The sequence below is a fragment of the Toxotes jaculatrix genome, chromosome 12 (assembly GCF_017976425.1).
Source record: "Toxotes jaculatrix isolate fToxJac2 chromosome 12, fToxJac2.pri, whole genome shotgun sequence".
Classification (NCBI taxonomy): Eukaryota; Metazoa; Chordata; class Actinopteri; family Toxotidae; genus Toxotes; species Toxotes jaculatrix.
Window position 1 is genome coordinate 612323 of NC_054405.1, and position 13780 is coordinate 626102.

Below are 13780 nucleotides of genomic sequence, written 5' to 3' on the forward strand. Positions count from 1 at the left end.
TTTACTAATAGTTTATACAATAGTTTGATCAACATTTCACTTTTTTATTTTTATTTTTTTACACAAGCTGATCTCCTAAATCTATTCAATATCCCATATATACATTGTATGTTTATTTTTGTTATAAACAACCCGTCCATCTGTAACTTCCTGTATTGTTCACTTTATTGCTCTGCTTGCTAAAAAAAAAAAAAAAAAAGAAGGGATTTTAAATCTCAGTGGGTTCAAATGATTGAAAATAGTTCTATTAGTTTCAGAGACTTGCAGTTAATACCCACTCTGTTTTCCTGTTTCAGTTGTTCTCTCTCATCTTTTCTTGGAAACCTTCATTTTTGCTTCCTCAGAGTTAAAAGCCAACACCTGGAAGTCACTCTTTAGTGCCTCACTGATCTGAAACAAGGACAATAAAAGCATACAGTGGGGACGGAAAGTGTTCCCATTTGCTAAAATCATTAGCATGGTCATCAAAGTTCATTTTTTTCCCTCATTAATGTACACACAGGCCCCCATATTGAAGGACAGAGCAGCAGCAGATCAGTCCAGATACACTGATGATTCTCTTTCAGATCCAGAGGAACACACAGGGATGATGGTGGACTTGACAGTGGAGCTGTTCTCAGAGCAGTTCAGACTGCAGCACTGAGAGTCTTCTCCACTTCTTCTGGTTCCTCTGTCAGTCACTGCTGGATGAAGCTCTCCTCTCCACTCTACCTCCCAGTAACATGGACCAATCAGAGCCTCTCTACACACAAGCTGCTGCTGCTTCAACCTCTCTGGATCATCAGGACACAGCTCGTCCTCTCTCAACACACACACCGTCCTCTTCACTGTCTCCTTTGGAGAGATCGATGCCTCCAGCTGTTGAGAGAAGAAGACAGACAACAGAGGTGATAAATCAGTGTTTACAGAGACTCACTTCATCAGCTGTCAGTCACTGATGCAGCACATCCAGTATAAAGAGCAGCAGGGACTTCAGTCCTGTTCAGAGCAGAAGTGGAGCAGCTGTGTAGTGTAGCAGCTTCCTCTCAGCTCTCATGTTAACGTATTGGAGTGAAGACACTGAGCTGGAAGCTCACACACCTGCAGAGACTTTTAGCATCAAGTCTGTTTACTCTGAACATTTCACTCAAGTCCACAGTGGAAATAAACTGCTGAGTCATGAAGCTTCATTACTGCACACACAGTTTAGTGATGGATTCACTGCTGTTACATGTCAACTCATGTTCCATTTAAAGAAAGAGTCTCTGTGTGTTGATGAACATCTGATCTGCTTCTGAAATATCAGCTGACAAATAAACATGGAGGCTGTCACTGAAAGTATCTGACAGATGGACAGATATACAGATGTGATCACTGGACTTCAGCAGAGGTTCTGCTCTGTATCAGACCACATGCTGACAACATGTCATGATGCTTCTCTGAAATCAGAGCCAGTGATTTGCAGGCTGCAGTCAGACTGATCTCAGAGCTGTGACAAAGATCAAACTCATCAATTCTTTACTGTTGAAATGAGACAACAAACAGTCTCAGATTAGATGTGATGGTAGGACAGTTGGACCAATGAGGACAACTGTCTCTGTCAGCTGTGATCCAGCTTTATTTCCTGTTGACATGAACACAACAACAACAACAACAACAACAACAGATCACAATGAGCTTGTGGCTGCTGTGATTGGCTGACTGTCCTCTGCGTCTCTGTCTTTCTGTCCTATCCTGAGGCCTGTCCCCGTTCTCCTCTCACAGCTTCAATGAGGAAAGCAGCCACTGAGAAGGTTGGAGGTTTACAGGAGACACTGGATCTTTGCTTTGATACGAACTGTGTTTAGTACAATACTGATGAAAGCAGCATGGACTGACTCCAACTCTCTACTGACCTCAGAGTCTCCAGTCCACAGTCTGGACTCTGCACAAGATCACACAGATCCTTCACTCCTGAATCCTGCAGGTTGTTTCCACTCAGGTCCAGGTGTCTCAGATGGGAGGGGTTGGACTTCAGAGCTGAGGCCAGAGAAGCACAGCTGATCTCTGACAAACTGCAGTCACTCAACCTGAATAAAGAATAAAAGATGTGAGTTTAGGAGACAAAGTTCCTGCTTGAAAGTGTTGAGTGTTTCATCATCTGTTCAGAGCTGAAGAAGGTTGAGAATGTACAAGTTTGGAAAATGGAAACTCCAAACACCTGAACCAACAGGATGCAGCTTAAAAACAGTCAGATACTAAAAGTCAAACACAGCTCTCATTAATATTAATGACAACATGCTGCTGCTTCAATAAAGACATAGTGACTTCAGCTCTTAAACTCTTCCAGCTCCACCAGTGGCTCCATCTATACAAACTCATGTTGTTGACATTTGTTTCAGATTCTACTAAAGATCCTAAAGTTTTGACAGAGAACAAACATGTCAGGCTGAAGTTTGGAGGAAAGGCAACAAATGATTGAGACAAAATGGAAAAGATTTTCACTTCATGTAACGGTGACGACATTTAACAAACATGCTGAGTTTGTTCTGAATATCTGAGTCACTTTGACTTTAGTCTCATCACTTTCTAGTCGTGTTGGAAGAAGAAAATACTGAATATATATTTGTTGATGTGAGTGTGGAAAAAACTTGGATGTGATTTAAAGAGTGAAGCTTTTTTCTTGTTAAATGAAGCTTTGAAATCTGTAGCTCAACATTGCTCTGCCACAGTCAGTGGACTAAACCACAGAAGAAGAAAACAGACTTTACCATGAAGATCCTCAGTGTGGATCAGTATAATATCAGTGTGATGTCTGCACTTTACTGTCAGCACAACTTTCACATCATATTCATCTCAGCACACAAGTAAACAATGGAGTCTGACCTCAGAGTCTCCAGTCCACAGTCTGGACTCTGCAGAAAACCACACAGATGATTCACTCCTGAATCCTGCAGGTTCCTGTTTCCACTCAGGTCCAGGTGTCTCAGATGGGAGGGGTTGGACTTCAGAGCTGAGGCCAGAGAAGCACAGCTGATCTCTGACAACCTGCAGCCCCTCAACCTGAATAAAGAATAAAAGATGTGAGTTTAGGAGACAAAGTTCCTGCTTGAAAGCGTTGAGTGTTTCATCATCTGTTCAGAGCTGAAGAAGGTTGAGAATGTACAAGTTTGGAAAATGGAAACTTCAAACACCTGAACCAACAGGATGCAGCTTAAAAACAGTCAGATACTAAAAGTCAAACACAGCTCTCATTAACTTCAGTCACTATAAACATCACAGATCATAAAGCAAAGAGTGAAGAAACATTTCTTTCTGTCTTAATGTGGAATATTTGCTTTGTATGTGAAGAAATATAAAAGTCAACTGAAGGTGAAGATGAAATTGTTCCAAAGTAAAGAGTCAATTAGCAAGTGTTGGATTTTCAATCTTCATTCAATGAGTTTGAAATATGAAGCTGAACAAGATGCTCAGTGTGGATCAGCATCAAATCTCTGAGCTCAAATCTCCTTCAAAAAGTCCCACATTCACACTCAGGTTTAACAGTTTGGAAGAAAGTTTTCAAAGTGTTCACTAAGGTTTCAAATGAAATCTTTCATATTGTGTGAAATAATAGTTTGAGCCTTTGATGTTTTGAGTGTGACTGAAGTTTGTGTTGAGAGTTTGAGAAGCTGCAGACATTCAGCACATGTGCAGTGTGTTGAATGAGACATTTCATCACATTCCAGTCATGTGTCTTTGGTCCAAAGCAAGTTCAGCTTCATCCAACACTCTCTGCTCACACATTTGAATCTGCTGTTCCAGCATTGCATTCTGGGATTCCTGGCCCCACCTTCCTGGTGGCTGTCAGCGTCCCACAGTTTGTGTCCCTGTGACAAAGACACAGTGGGACGTTGACACCCAGTGGGCTCAGTGATTGGTCGGCTGTGTGGAGCTGAGAAAGGAGCCAGGGTTTGAACTTCTCTCTCTGCTCTGTTTTCATTGGTTCCACAAATATTTGTGTCCCTGTTCAGCTCAGCAGCTGAGTGTAGCTCTATGAATGTCTTCAGGAGACACTGTGTGAAAATGTCCTCTCCGTATTTAAACCATGGTGACGTGTCCTCTCTGTGACAGCAGGCTTTTCACTGTGCCTGTGAGTGAGGCCATTGGGAGCAGCTATGAACACTTGTACCTTCAGACCTGCTCACACGTGTTGTACAGATCAGTTCTTGTCAAACATCCTGATCTCAATGAGACTTTGTGAATAACACAAGCTCAACTCAGTCAAACTGCTGACACTGTCAATGTGGACTGTAAGAGTCAGAATCCAAATCATTTTCAAAGCTTTAAAAATCACTTTGAAAATCAGAGTCAGCACTTTCACAACTTCCTTTCAACCATTTCACACTTTGAATGTTAGAAATTCTGAAGGAGATTTGACCTAATAAATACTGAATAAAGCACAACTTTCACATCATATTCATCTCAGCACACAAGTAAACAATGGAGTCTGACCTCAGAGTCTCCAGTCCACAGTCTGGACTCTGCAGAAAACCACACAGATGATTCAGTCCTGAATCCTGCAGGTTGTTTTCACCCAGGTCCAGGTGTCTCAGATGGGAGGGGTTGGACTTCAGAGCTGAGGCCAGAGAAGCACAGCTGATCTCTGACAAACTGCAGAGCCTCAATCTGAATAAAGAATAAAAGATGTGAGTTTAGGAGACAAAGTTCCTGCTTGAAAGCGTTGAGTGTTTCATCATCTGTTCAGAGCTGAAGAAGGTTGAGAATGTACAAGTTTGGAAAATGGAAACTCCAAACACCTGAACCAACAGGATGCAGCTTAAAAACAGTCAGATACTAAAAGTCAAACACAGCTCTCATTAACTTCAGTCACTATAAACATCACAGATCATAAAGCAAAGAGTGAAGAAACATTTCTTTCTGTCTTAATGTGGAATATTTGCTTTGTATGTGAAGAAATATAAAAGTCAACTGAAGGTGAAGATGAAATTGTTCCAAAGTAAAGAGTCAATTAGCAAGTGTTGGATTTTGAATCTTCATTCAATGAGTTTGAAATATGAAGCTGAACAAGATGCTCAGTGTGGATCAGCATCAAATCTCTGAGCTCAAATCTCCTTCAAAAAGTCCCACATTCACACTCAGGTTTAACAGTTTGGAAGAAAGTTTTCAAAGTGTTCACTAAGGTTTCAAATGAAATCTTTCATATTGTGTGAAATAATAGTTTGAGCCTTTGATGTTTTGAGTGTGACTGAAGTTTGTGTTGAGAGTTTGAGAAGCTGCAGACATTCAGCACATGTGCAGTGTGTTGAATGAGACATTTCATCACATTCCAGTCATGTGTCTTTGGTCCAAAGCAAGTTCAGCTTCATCCAACACTCTCTGCTCACACATTTGAATCTGCTGTTCCAGCATTGCATTCTGGGATTCTTGGCCCCACTTTCCTGGTGGCTGTCAGCGTCCCACAGTTTGTGTCCCTGTGACAAAGACACAGTGGGACGTTGACACCCAGTGGGCTCAGTGATTGGTCGGCTGTGTGGAGCTGAGAAAGGAGCCAGGGTTTGAACTTCTCTCTCTGCTCTGTTTTCATTGCTTCCACAAATATCTGTGTCCCTGTTCAGCTCAGCAGCTGAGTGTAGCTCTATGAATGTCTTCAGGAGACACTGTGTGAAAATGTCCTCTCCGTATTTAAACCATGGTGACGTGTCCTCTCTGTGACAGCAGGCTTTTCACTGTGCCTGTGAGTGAGGCCATTGGGAGCAGCTATGAACACTTGTACCTTCAGACCTGCTCACACGTGTTGTACAGATCAGTTCTTGTCAAACATCCTGATCTCAATGAGACTTTGTGAATAACACAAGCTCAACTCAGTCAAACTGCTGACACTGTCAATGTGGACTGTAAGAGTCAGAATCCAAATCATTTTCAAAGCTTTAAAAATCACTTTGAAAATCAGAGTCAGCACTTTCACAACTTCCTTTCAACCATTTCACACTTTGAATGTTAGAAATTCTGAAGGAGATTTGACCTAATAAATACTGAATAAAGCACAACTTTCACATCATATTCATCTCAGCACACAAGTAAACAATGGAGTCTGACCTCAGAGTCTCCAGTCCACAGTCTGGACTCTGCAGAAAACCACACAGATGCTTCACTCCTGAATCCTGCAGGTTGTTGTCACTCAGGTCCAGGTCTCTCAGATGGGAGGGGTTGGACTTCAGAGCTGAGGCCAGAGAAGCACAGCTGATCTCTGACAAACTGCAGAGACTCAACCTGAATAAAGAATAAAAGATGTGAGTTTAGGAGACAAAGTTCCTGCTTGAAAGCGTTGAGTGTTTCATCATCTGTTCAGAGCTGAAGAAGGTTGAGAATGTACAAGTTTGGAAAATGGAAACTCCAAACACCTGAACCAACAGGATGCAGCTTAAAAACAGTCAGATACTAAAAGTCAAACACAGCTCTCATTAACTTCAGTCACTATAAACATCACAGATCATAAAGCAAAGAGTGAAGAAACATTTCTTTCTGTCTTAATGTGGAATATTTGCTTTGTATGTGAAGAAATATAAAAGTCAACTGAAGGTGAAGATGAAATTGTTCCAAAGTAAAGAGTCAATTAGCAAGTGTTGGATTTTCAATCTTCATTCAATGAGTTTGAAATATGAAGCTGAACAAGATGCTCAGTGTGGATCAGCATCAAATCTCTGAGCTCAAATCTCCTTCAAAAAGTCCCACATTCACACTCAGGTTTAACAGTTTGGAAGAACGTTTTCAAAGTGTTCACTAAGGTTTCAAATGAAATCTTTCATATTGTGTGAAATCATAGTTTGAGCCTTTGATGTTTTGAGTGTGACTGAAGTTTGTGTTGAGAGTTTGAGAAGCTGCAGACATTCAGCACATGTGCAGTGTGTTGAATGAGACATTTCATCACATTCCAGTCATGTGTCTTTGGTCCAAAGCAAGTTCAGCTTCATCCAACACTCTCTGCTCACACATTTGAATCTGCTGTTCCAGCATTGCATTCTGGGATTCCTGGCCCCACCTTCCTGGTGGCTGTCAGCGTCCCACAGTTTGTGTCCCTGTGACAAAGACACAGTGGGACGTTGACACCCAGTGGGCTCAGTGATTGGTCGGCTGTGTGGAGCTGAGAAAGGAGCCAGGGTTTGAACTTCTCTCTCTGCTCTGTTTTCATTGGTTCCACAAATATTTGTGTCCCTGTTCAGCTCAGCAGCTGAGTGTAGCTCTATGAATGTCTTCAGGAGACACTGTGTGAAAATGTCCTCTCCGTATTTAAACCATGGTCACGTGTCCTCTCTGTGACAGCAGGCTTTTCACTGTGCCTGTGAGTGAGGCCATTGGGAGCAGCTATGAACACTTGTGCCTTCAGACCTGCTCACACGTGTTGTACAGATCAGTTCTTGTCAAACATCCTGATCTCAATGAGACTTTGTGAATAACACAAGCTCAACTCAGTCAAACTGCTGACACTGTCAATGTGGACTGTAAGAGTCAGAATCCAAATCATTTTCAAAGCTTTAAAAATCACTTTGAAAATCAGAGTCAGCACTTTCACAACTTCCTTTCAACCATTTCACACTTTGAATGTTAGAAATTCTGAAGGAGATTTGACCTAATAAATACTGAATAAAGCACAACTTTCACATCATATTCATCTCAGCACACAAGTAAACAATGGAGTCTGACCTCAGAGTCTCCAGTCCACAGTCTGGACTCTCCAGAAAACCACACAGATGATTCAGTCCTGAATCCTGCAGGTTCCAGTTTTCACTCAGGTCCAGGTGTCTCAGATGGGAGGGGTTGGACTTCAGAGCTGAGGCCAGAGAAGCACAGCTGATCTTTGACAAACAGCAGTTGATCAATCTGAATAAAGAATAAATCATGTGGATAAAAATCATTTCTAATCCAATCAGATATGTCCTAATCAATGAGCTTTCACTAACATGAGTAGAGGGACTTTGTCCTTCTCTTATTGTGGATCATCATAATGTCAGCCTTCTACACACATCATCCAAATGTCACCACAACATTCATACAACTGTTCATGTCAGCACAGATTCATAACATGCTGCTAAGCTCAGTCAAATCTGGAATTAGAAGATAAAGATCAAATCAGACATGTTGGACTAAAAACTGACTTTAATTCACCACTGAAATGGATCAAACTTCAAATGTTCAGTCCTGATCCAGGAAAAATGTCTTGCTTGATGATCACATGACCCAAATACAAAAGAAAAGCTAGAAATAATTTACAATTGATAACATCAGACCAAGGATATAATGTAGATAAGTACAACAATTATTTTGAAGTTTCTTAATTAGTAACAAATTATTATGAGAGTGTGATGCATGTTAAAAAAGTAACAGTGAATTAACTCTTTCTGCTTCCAAAGCAGGAAGGAGAAAAGCAGTTAACTTCTTATAGGCTCAGTCTGACTGAGATGTTCATTTCTAATCATATGAAATCTTTAAGTGTGTGGACAGTTTTTCTAACAGACATCAGAGGGTTTAGTTTTAATCAACAATTCTCATCACAAAGTCTCCTCATGTTATTCTGAGCTGCAGTGATGCAATAAGAGTAAAAGCATCAGCAGTGTCAGGAATTCTGTCAGATTAAAGAATCTTCGTTCACTTCAAATGAAACTAGAATATTTATTATGTTGTTATTTAGTGATAAACTCTCCTTCTGTTTGTTTTAAAACCAGAGTGAACACATGGAAAACCTCCAACAGAAAAATGATTCAACTCATCTAGAAAAAAAAAAAATCTGTTGCTCTTTATTTTTTTGCCATTTTGTTATAAACACTTTTGTCCCATTTGGGATCCTGTAGTTAGGATGATTCCATCTTTTCCAGTGATCTGATTGGTCAATATTCAGGCTGTTGACAGGTTTTGATCTGATCCTCTGAAGTTTACCTGCTCCAGAGCAGGTTAGCTGTGCAGCATAAGTTACCATGGTGATGTAACCTGTTCACAAGTGAACCACCTTGGTAATTCTGAAAACCCAGAGTTAAACCTGAAGTTACCGGGCTAATCCCAAATCCTGATTCACAGTACAGGTCTCTGATCAGCTCAGGAAATCTAGAACTAAACCCATGTTAAAGTGAAGAGAAAGTATTTTAATCCCAAAGATGCTGATTTAATAAAGTTTGTACTTAGATGATAAATATCAACTCAGATGAGGACGAATAAAATCCTCTTCATTGTTGAAGTTTTTACATGACCTTCTGCTTTATGAACTTTGTAGCTGAATAGGTTTTTGTAATTAAATGTGAGGGTTGAGTTAGACTTAGAGACCTGGCTGGTTTAGGTTTGTAACTCCACCCACTAATGGGTAGGAATAGATATGCCCGTCTTTAAAAGCCCAGGTGAGGGTGCAGCACTTCTTATAATTACTTCTTATAATATTTATAATTGTTTTTATTTTTAGGTAAAGGTCCAGCATGTGGGAGCAGTTTGCAGGGTACACACTCTGCATGCTGTGTGCTAATATAAATGGTGGCAGTCACATCGTTGTGTCTTGAATTTTCTCATGTGCAGTGCAGTATTTGTAGACTTGCAGTGTTTGAAGTGTCTTCTAGTGGGACCAGCACCAGGTGAGCACATGGTGTGAGTATAAGCAGGTTGTGATAGAATCTCCCCACAGTGAGGACTCTACCTTTGTTTTAAACTTTTATTGTTGTATTCAGTTGGTGCTATCCAGGTTATTTCAATATTGTAGAATAAAGTCTATCATTTGTACTTACCTGAGTGCTTTTGTTCTTTCAGGCCTGTTAGTTCTCAACACTTCCTGTCTTAATTATCTAGGTTTAAATCAATTTGTTTGAATGCATGTCTGCTGCTCTTCCTTTTTGAACGTTTTAGTTATGTGTGTCACCACTCAGTATCAGTAAGTTATATTACTTTGAGGTTTATAATTTTAACTCCTCACACCTCTCTACACTCTGAGTTGGGTCACATAAAGTGAAATGAAGTGAAACTGAAGGAATAATTCTTAGTCTGAGAGAAGAAAAAGTCACAATATGGAACAACAATTATTTCAAATCTCATTCATTCATTCATTCATTCAAGATGAATGGATTCAAGTTCTAGATGAAGACAAACCAGGTTCAGTTGTGGATTAAAGATCTAAGATCTACAACAGTAACAGACAGTGAACTGACCTCAGAGTCTTCAGTCTACAGTGTGGACTCTCCAGAAAACCACACAGCAGCTTCACTCCTGAATCCTGCAGCTTGTTGTAGCTCAGGTCCAGGTGTCTCAGATGGGAGGGGTTGGACTTCAGAGCTGAGGCCAGAGAAGCACAGCTGATCTCTGACAAACTGCAGGAACTCAATCTGAATAAAGAATAAATCATGTGGATAAAAATCATTTCTAATCCAATCAGATATGTCCTAATCAATGAGCTTTCACTAACATGAGTAAAGGGACTTTGTCCTTCTCTTATTGTGGATCATCATAATGTCAGCCTTCTACACACATCATCCAAATGTCACCACAACATTCATACAACTATTCATGTCAACACAGATTCATAACATGCTGCTGAGCTCAGTCAAGTCTGGAATTAGAAGATAAAGATCAAATCAGACATGTTGGACTCAAATCCTCTTCATCATTGAAGGTTTTACATGACCTTCTTCTTCCTGAACTTTGTGTCATTAAATAACATTAATGGACAAATTCACATTTCTTGACTTCAACCAACAGTCAGATGTCACACGTTGATTTAAAGAGTCTTTGGTGGCAGTTGTCCTTCCTGTGGTCCACACTGACTGTGAAGTGGTCTCCTCCTAACACAACTACACTGTAAGAAATGACTTCATGAGTTCAGCTGTAGCTGAATGAAGCTGAAGGTGTTTCCTGATTCTACTCTCCTCTACACCAGGAGAGAAAACACCTGATTCTGACTTATTTAACACAAAATATGGAAAGACTTTAAAGGAGCAGTGTGGAGGATTTAGGGGGATCTATTGGCAGAAATGGAAGATAATATTCATAATTATGTTTCAAGTAGAGTTTAATCATCTGAAAAGTGAATTTGTGAAAACAAAAAGACTCAATATAACATGAATAAATGAACAAATGAATGTAAAATGTAACAGTTAATAATAAACAGAAAAACTTAACAGCAATAATCACAACCAACTGAAAAATCTACATTTGACAAACACAACATTTAAAACATCTCCAGAAAAACACACAGCTGACCTAAAGATTATAAAACTATTATGAGAATAATGAGAATAATTTCATACTGTGTATATTTGAACTACTAATCTACACTGACTGATAATGTTAAAGATCATGTCTGGACTTACACAGCCTTTCTGCAGTTCCCCACAGCTGGGATCAGTCTCAGTCGTCCCTCCAGTGATGTGTTGTACGTGTTCAGGTCCAACTCATCCAGAACCTCCTCTGACATCTGCAGAATGTAGGCCAGAGCTGAACAGTGGATCTCAGAGAGTCTCTTCTGTGATCTGTTCTCTGACTTCAGGAACTCTTGGATCTCCTGATGTACTGAGCGGTCGTTCATCTCCATCAGACAGAGGAAGATGTTGATGTTTCTGTCAGGAGAGATATCATATCTGTTCATCTCCTTCAGGTTGTTGATGGCTCTCTGGATGATTTCTGGTCTGTCCTCTGTCTGACCCAGAAGGCCTCCTAAGAGTCTCTGGTTGGACTCCAGAGACAGGCCATGAAGGAAGCGAACAAACAGGTCCAGGTGGCCATTTTTACTTTCGAGGGATTTATCCATGGCATCCCACAGGAGGACATCAAGTGATGGGTAGCTGCTATTGTTATTTCCAAAATACTCAGTGTTCCAGCTAAAAGGTTGTGAATCCCAGTCTTCGTAGTCTTGTCCCAGGAAAGTCTCCAGCTCTTCCGTCTTCCTCTCAGTGTAACAGTGGAACATGTAGACTGCAGCCAGAAACTCCTGAATGCTCAGATGAACAAAGCAGTAGACTGTTTCCTGGAAGATCACACTCTCTCTTTTAAAGATCTCTGTACAAACTCCTGAGTAAACCAAGGCCTCGGTGACATCAAGACCACACTGCTCCAGGTCTTCTTGGTAGAACATGATGTTTCCTTTCTCCAGATGTTCAAACGCCAGCCTCCCCAGCTTCAGAAGAACTTCCCTGTCAGCCTTCATCAGCTCCTGTGGACTCGTCTCATGTCCCTCATCATACTTGTGCTTCTTCCTCTTTGTCTGAACCAGCAGGAAGTGTGAGTACAGGTCAGTCAGGGTCTTGGGCAGCTCTCCTCTCTGCTCTGTGGTCAACATGTGCTCCAGAACTGTAGCAGAGATCCAGCAGAAGACTGGGATCTGACACATGATGTGGAGGCTCCTGGATGTCTTGATGTGTGAGATGATTCTTCTGGACAGCTCTTCATCACTGGTTCTCTTCCTGAAGTACTCCTCCTTCTGGGCGTCAGTGAAGCCTCGTACTTCTGTTACCATGTCAACACATGCAGGGGGGATCTGATTGGCTGCCGCAGGTCGGGAAGTTATCCAGACCAGAGCCGAGGGAAGCAGATTCCCCTGGATGAGGTTTGTCAGCAGCACGTTGACAGGTGACTTCTGTGAGACATCAGACACCTCCCTGTTACTGAAATCCAGTGAAAGTCTGCTTTCATCCAGGCCGTCAAAGATGAACAACACTTTACAGACAGCGAGCTTCTCTGCTGTGACCTTCTTTAATGTTGGATGGAAAACGTGGAGCAGCCTGAGAAGACTGTACTGCTCATCTTTGATCAGGTTCAGTTCCCTGAACGAAAACAGAACCAGCAGACTGACGTCTTGGTTTTCAGAGCCCTCTGCCCAGTCCAGAGTGAACTTCTGCACTGAGAAGGTTTTTCCAACGCCAGCGACGCCGTTTGTCAGAACGACTCTGACGCGTCCCTGTTGGTCAGGTAAGGCTTTAAAGATGTCGTGGCACTTGATTGGACTGTCATGGAGGGTCTTCATCTTGGAAGCTGTCTCCAGCTGCCTCACCTCATGTTGGGTATTAACCTCTTCACTCTGTCCCTCTGTGATGTAGAGCTCAGTGTAGATCCTGTTGAGGAGGGTTTCACTTCCTGTTCCATCAGTTCCTTCAGTCACACGTTCACATCTCCTCCTCAGACTGATCTTATGTTCATCTAAAACCTCCTGCAGACCACTATCTGCTGAAAATCTGCTGACACAGAAGAAATAATGTCAGACTAAAGAAAGAGAATCTGAGAATCTGCTCATTTCTTTCATCAGCTGCATAAAAAACTAAAGACAAGCAAAGAAAAGCTTTTTCATTTTGTGGTATTTCTAATCATCTTAAATGCCAAAAGTGTATGATAGAACAAATGACTCTGTATCAAACCACAGGTCCTGTTTTCAGAGATGATGACATGAGCAGACAGATGTACAGTCTTACTTTGTACAGTGCTGCTCTGACTGACTGTCTGCAGTCCAGCTCTTGTTCTGGATCTTTGAACTTACTGAGATACTCTTGGATGTTTTGGGTGGATTACTGTGAGATTGTTGGGATTCTTTCAGGCTCTGATACTGTATTTTATCTTGATGATGTATTGAGTCCTATCAGCTCATTGTCATGTTGGTCATTTAACTCATGAAGACCCTGTAGGGTCAAAGAGTTTCCTTTTTCAGTCTGATCAAACTTTTTTGGGAGCTACAATCCAGTGTGAGGACATTCTGCTCCTTTCCAACAGTCATTAAATCCCAGAAACCTGACAACAAATGATTTTAGCAGCACGACCTGAGCTGAGACTAAATGTTCTGTTGATTGTTGTGAACAAATATCCAGAT

At 41.2% G+C, this 13780-nt stretch overlaps 1 protein-coding gene across 1 annotated transcript in view; it reads right to left on the minus strand.

Annotated features, from left to right (window-relative positions):
- Positions 1 to 690: 690 nt before the first annotated feature.
- Positions 691 to 13780, minus strand: part of LOC121190893 (NACHT, LRR and PYD domains-containing protein 14-like) — a 202175-nt gene continuing 189085 nt past the window's right edge. Inside the window, exons 5-12 of the mRNA XM_041051925.1 lie at positions 11298 to 13154; positions 10140 to 10313; positions 7663 to 7839; positions 6058 to 6231; positions 4453 to 4626; positions 2845 to 3021; positions 1875 to 2048; positions 691 to 858 (exon numbers count right to left, since the gene is read on the minus strand). Coding sequence (XP_040907859.1) covers positions 825 to 858; positions 1875 to 2048; positions 2845 to 3021; positions 4453 to 4626; positions 6058 to 6231; positions 7663 to 7839; positions 10140 to 10313; positions 11298 to 13154 — 2941 coding nt within the window. The 3' untranslated portion in view covers positions 691 to 824. The remainder of the gene's footprint in view (positions 859 to 1874; positions 2049 to 2844; positions 3022 to 4452; positions 4627 to 6057; positions 6232 to 7662; positions 7840 to 10139; positions 10314 to 11297; positions 13155 to 13780) is intronic.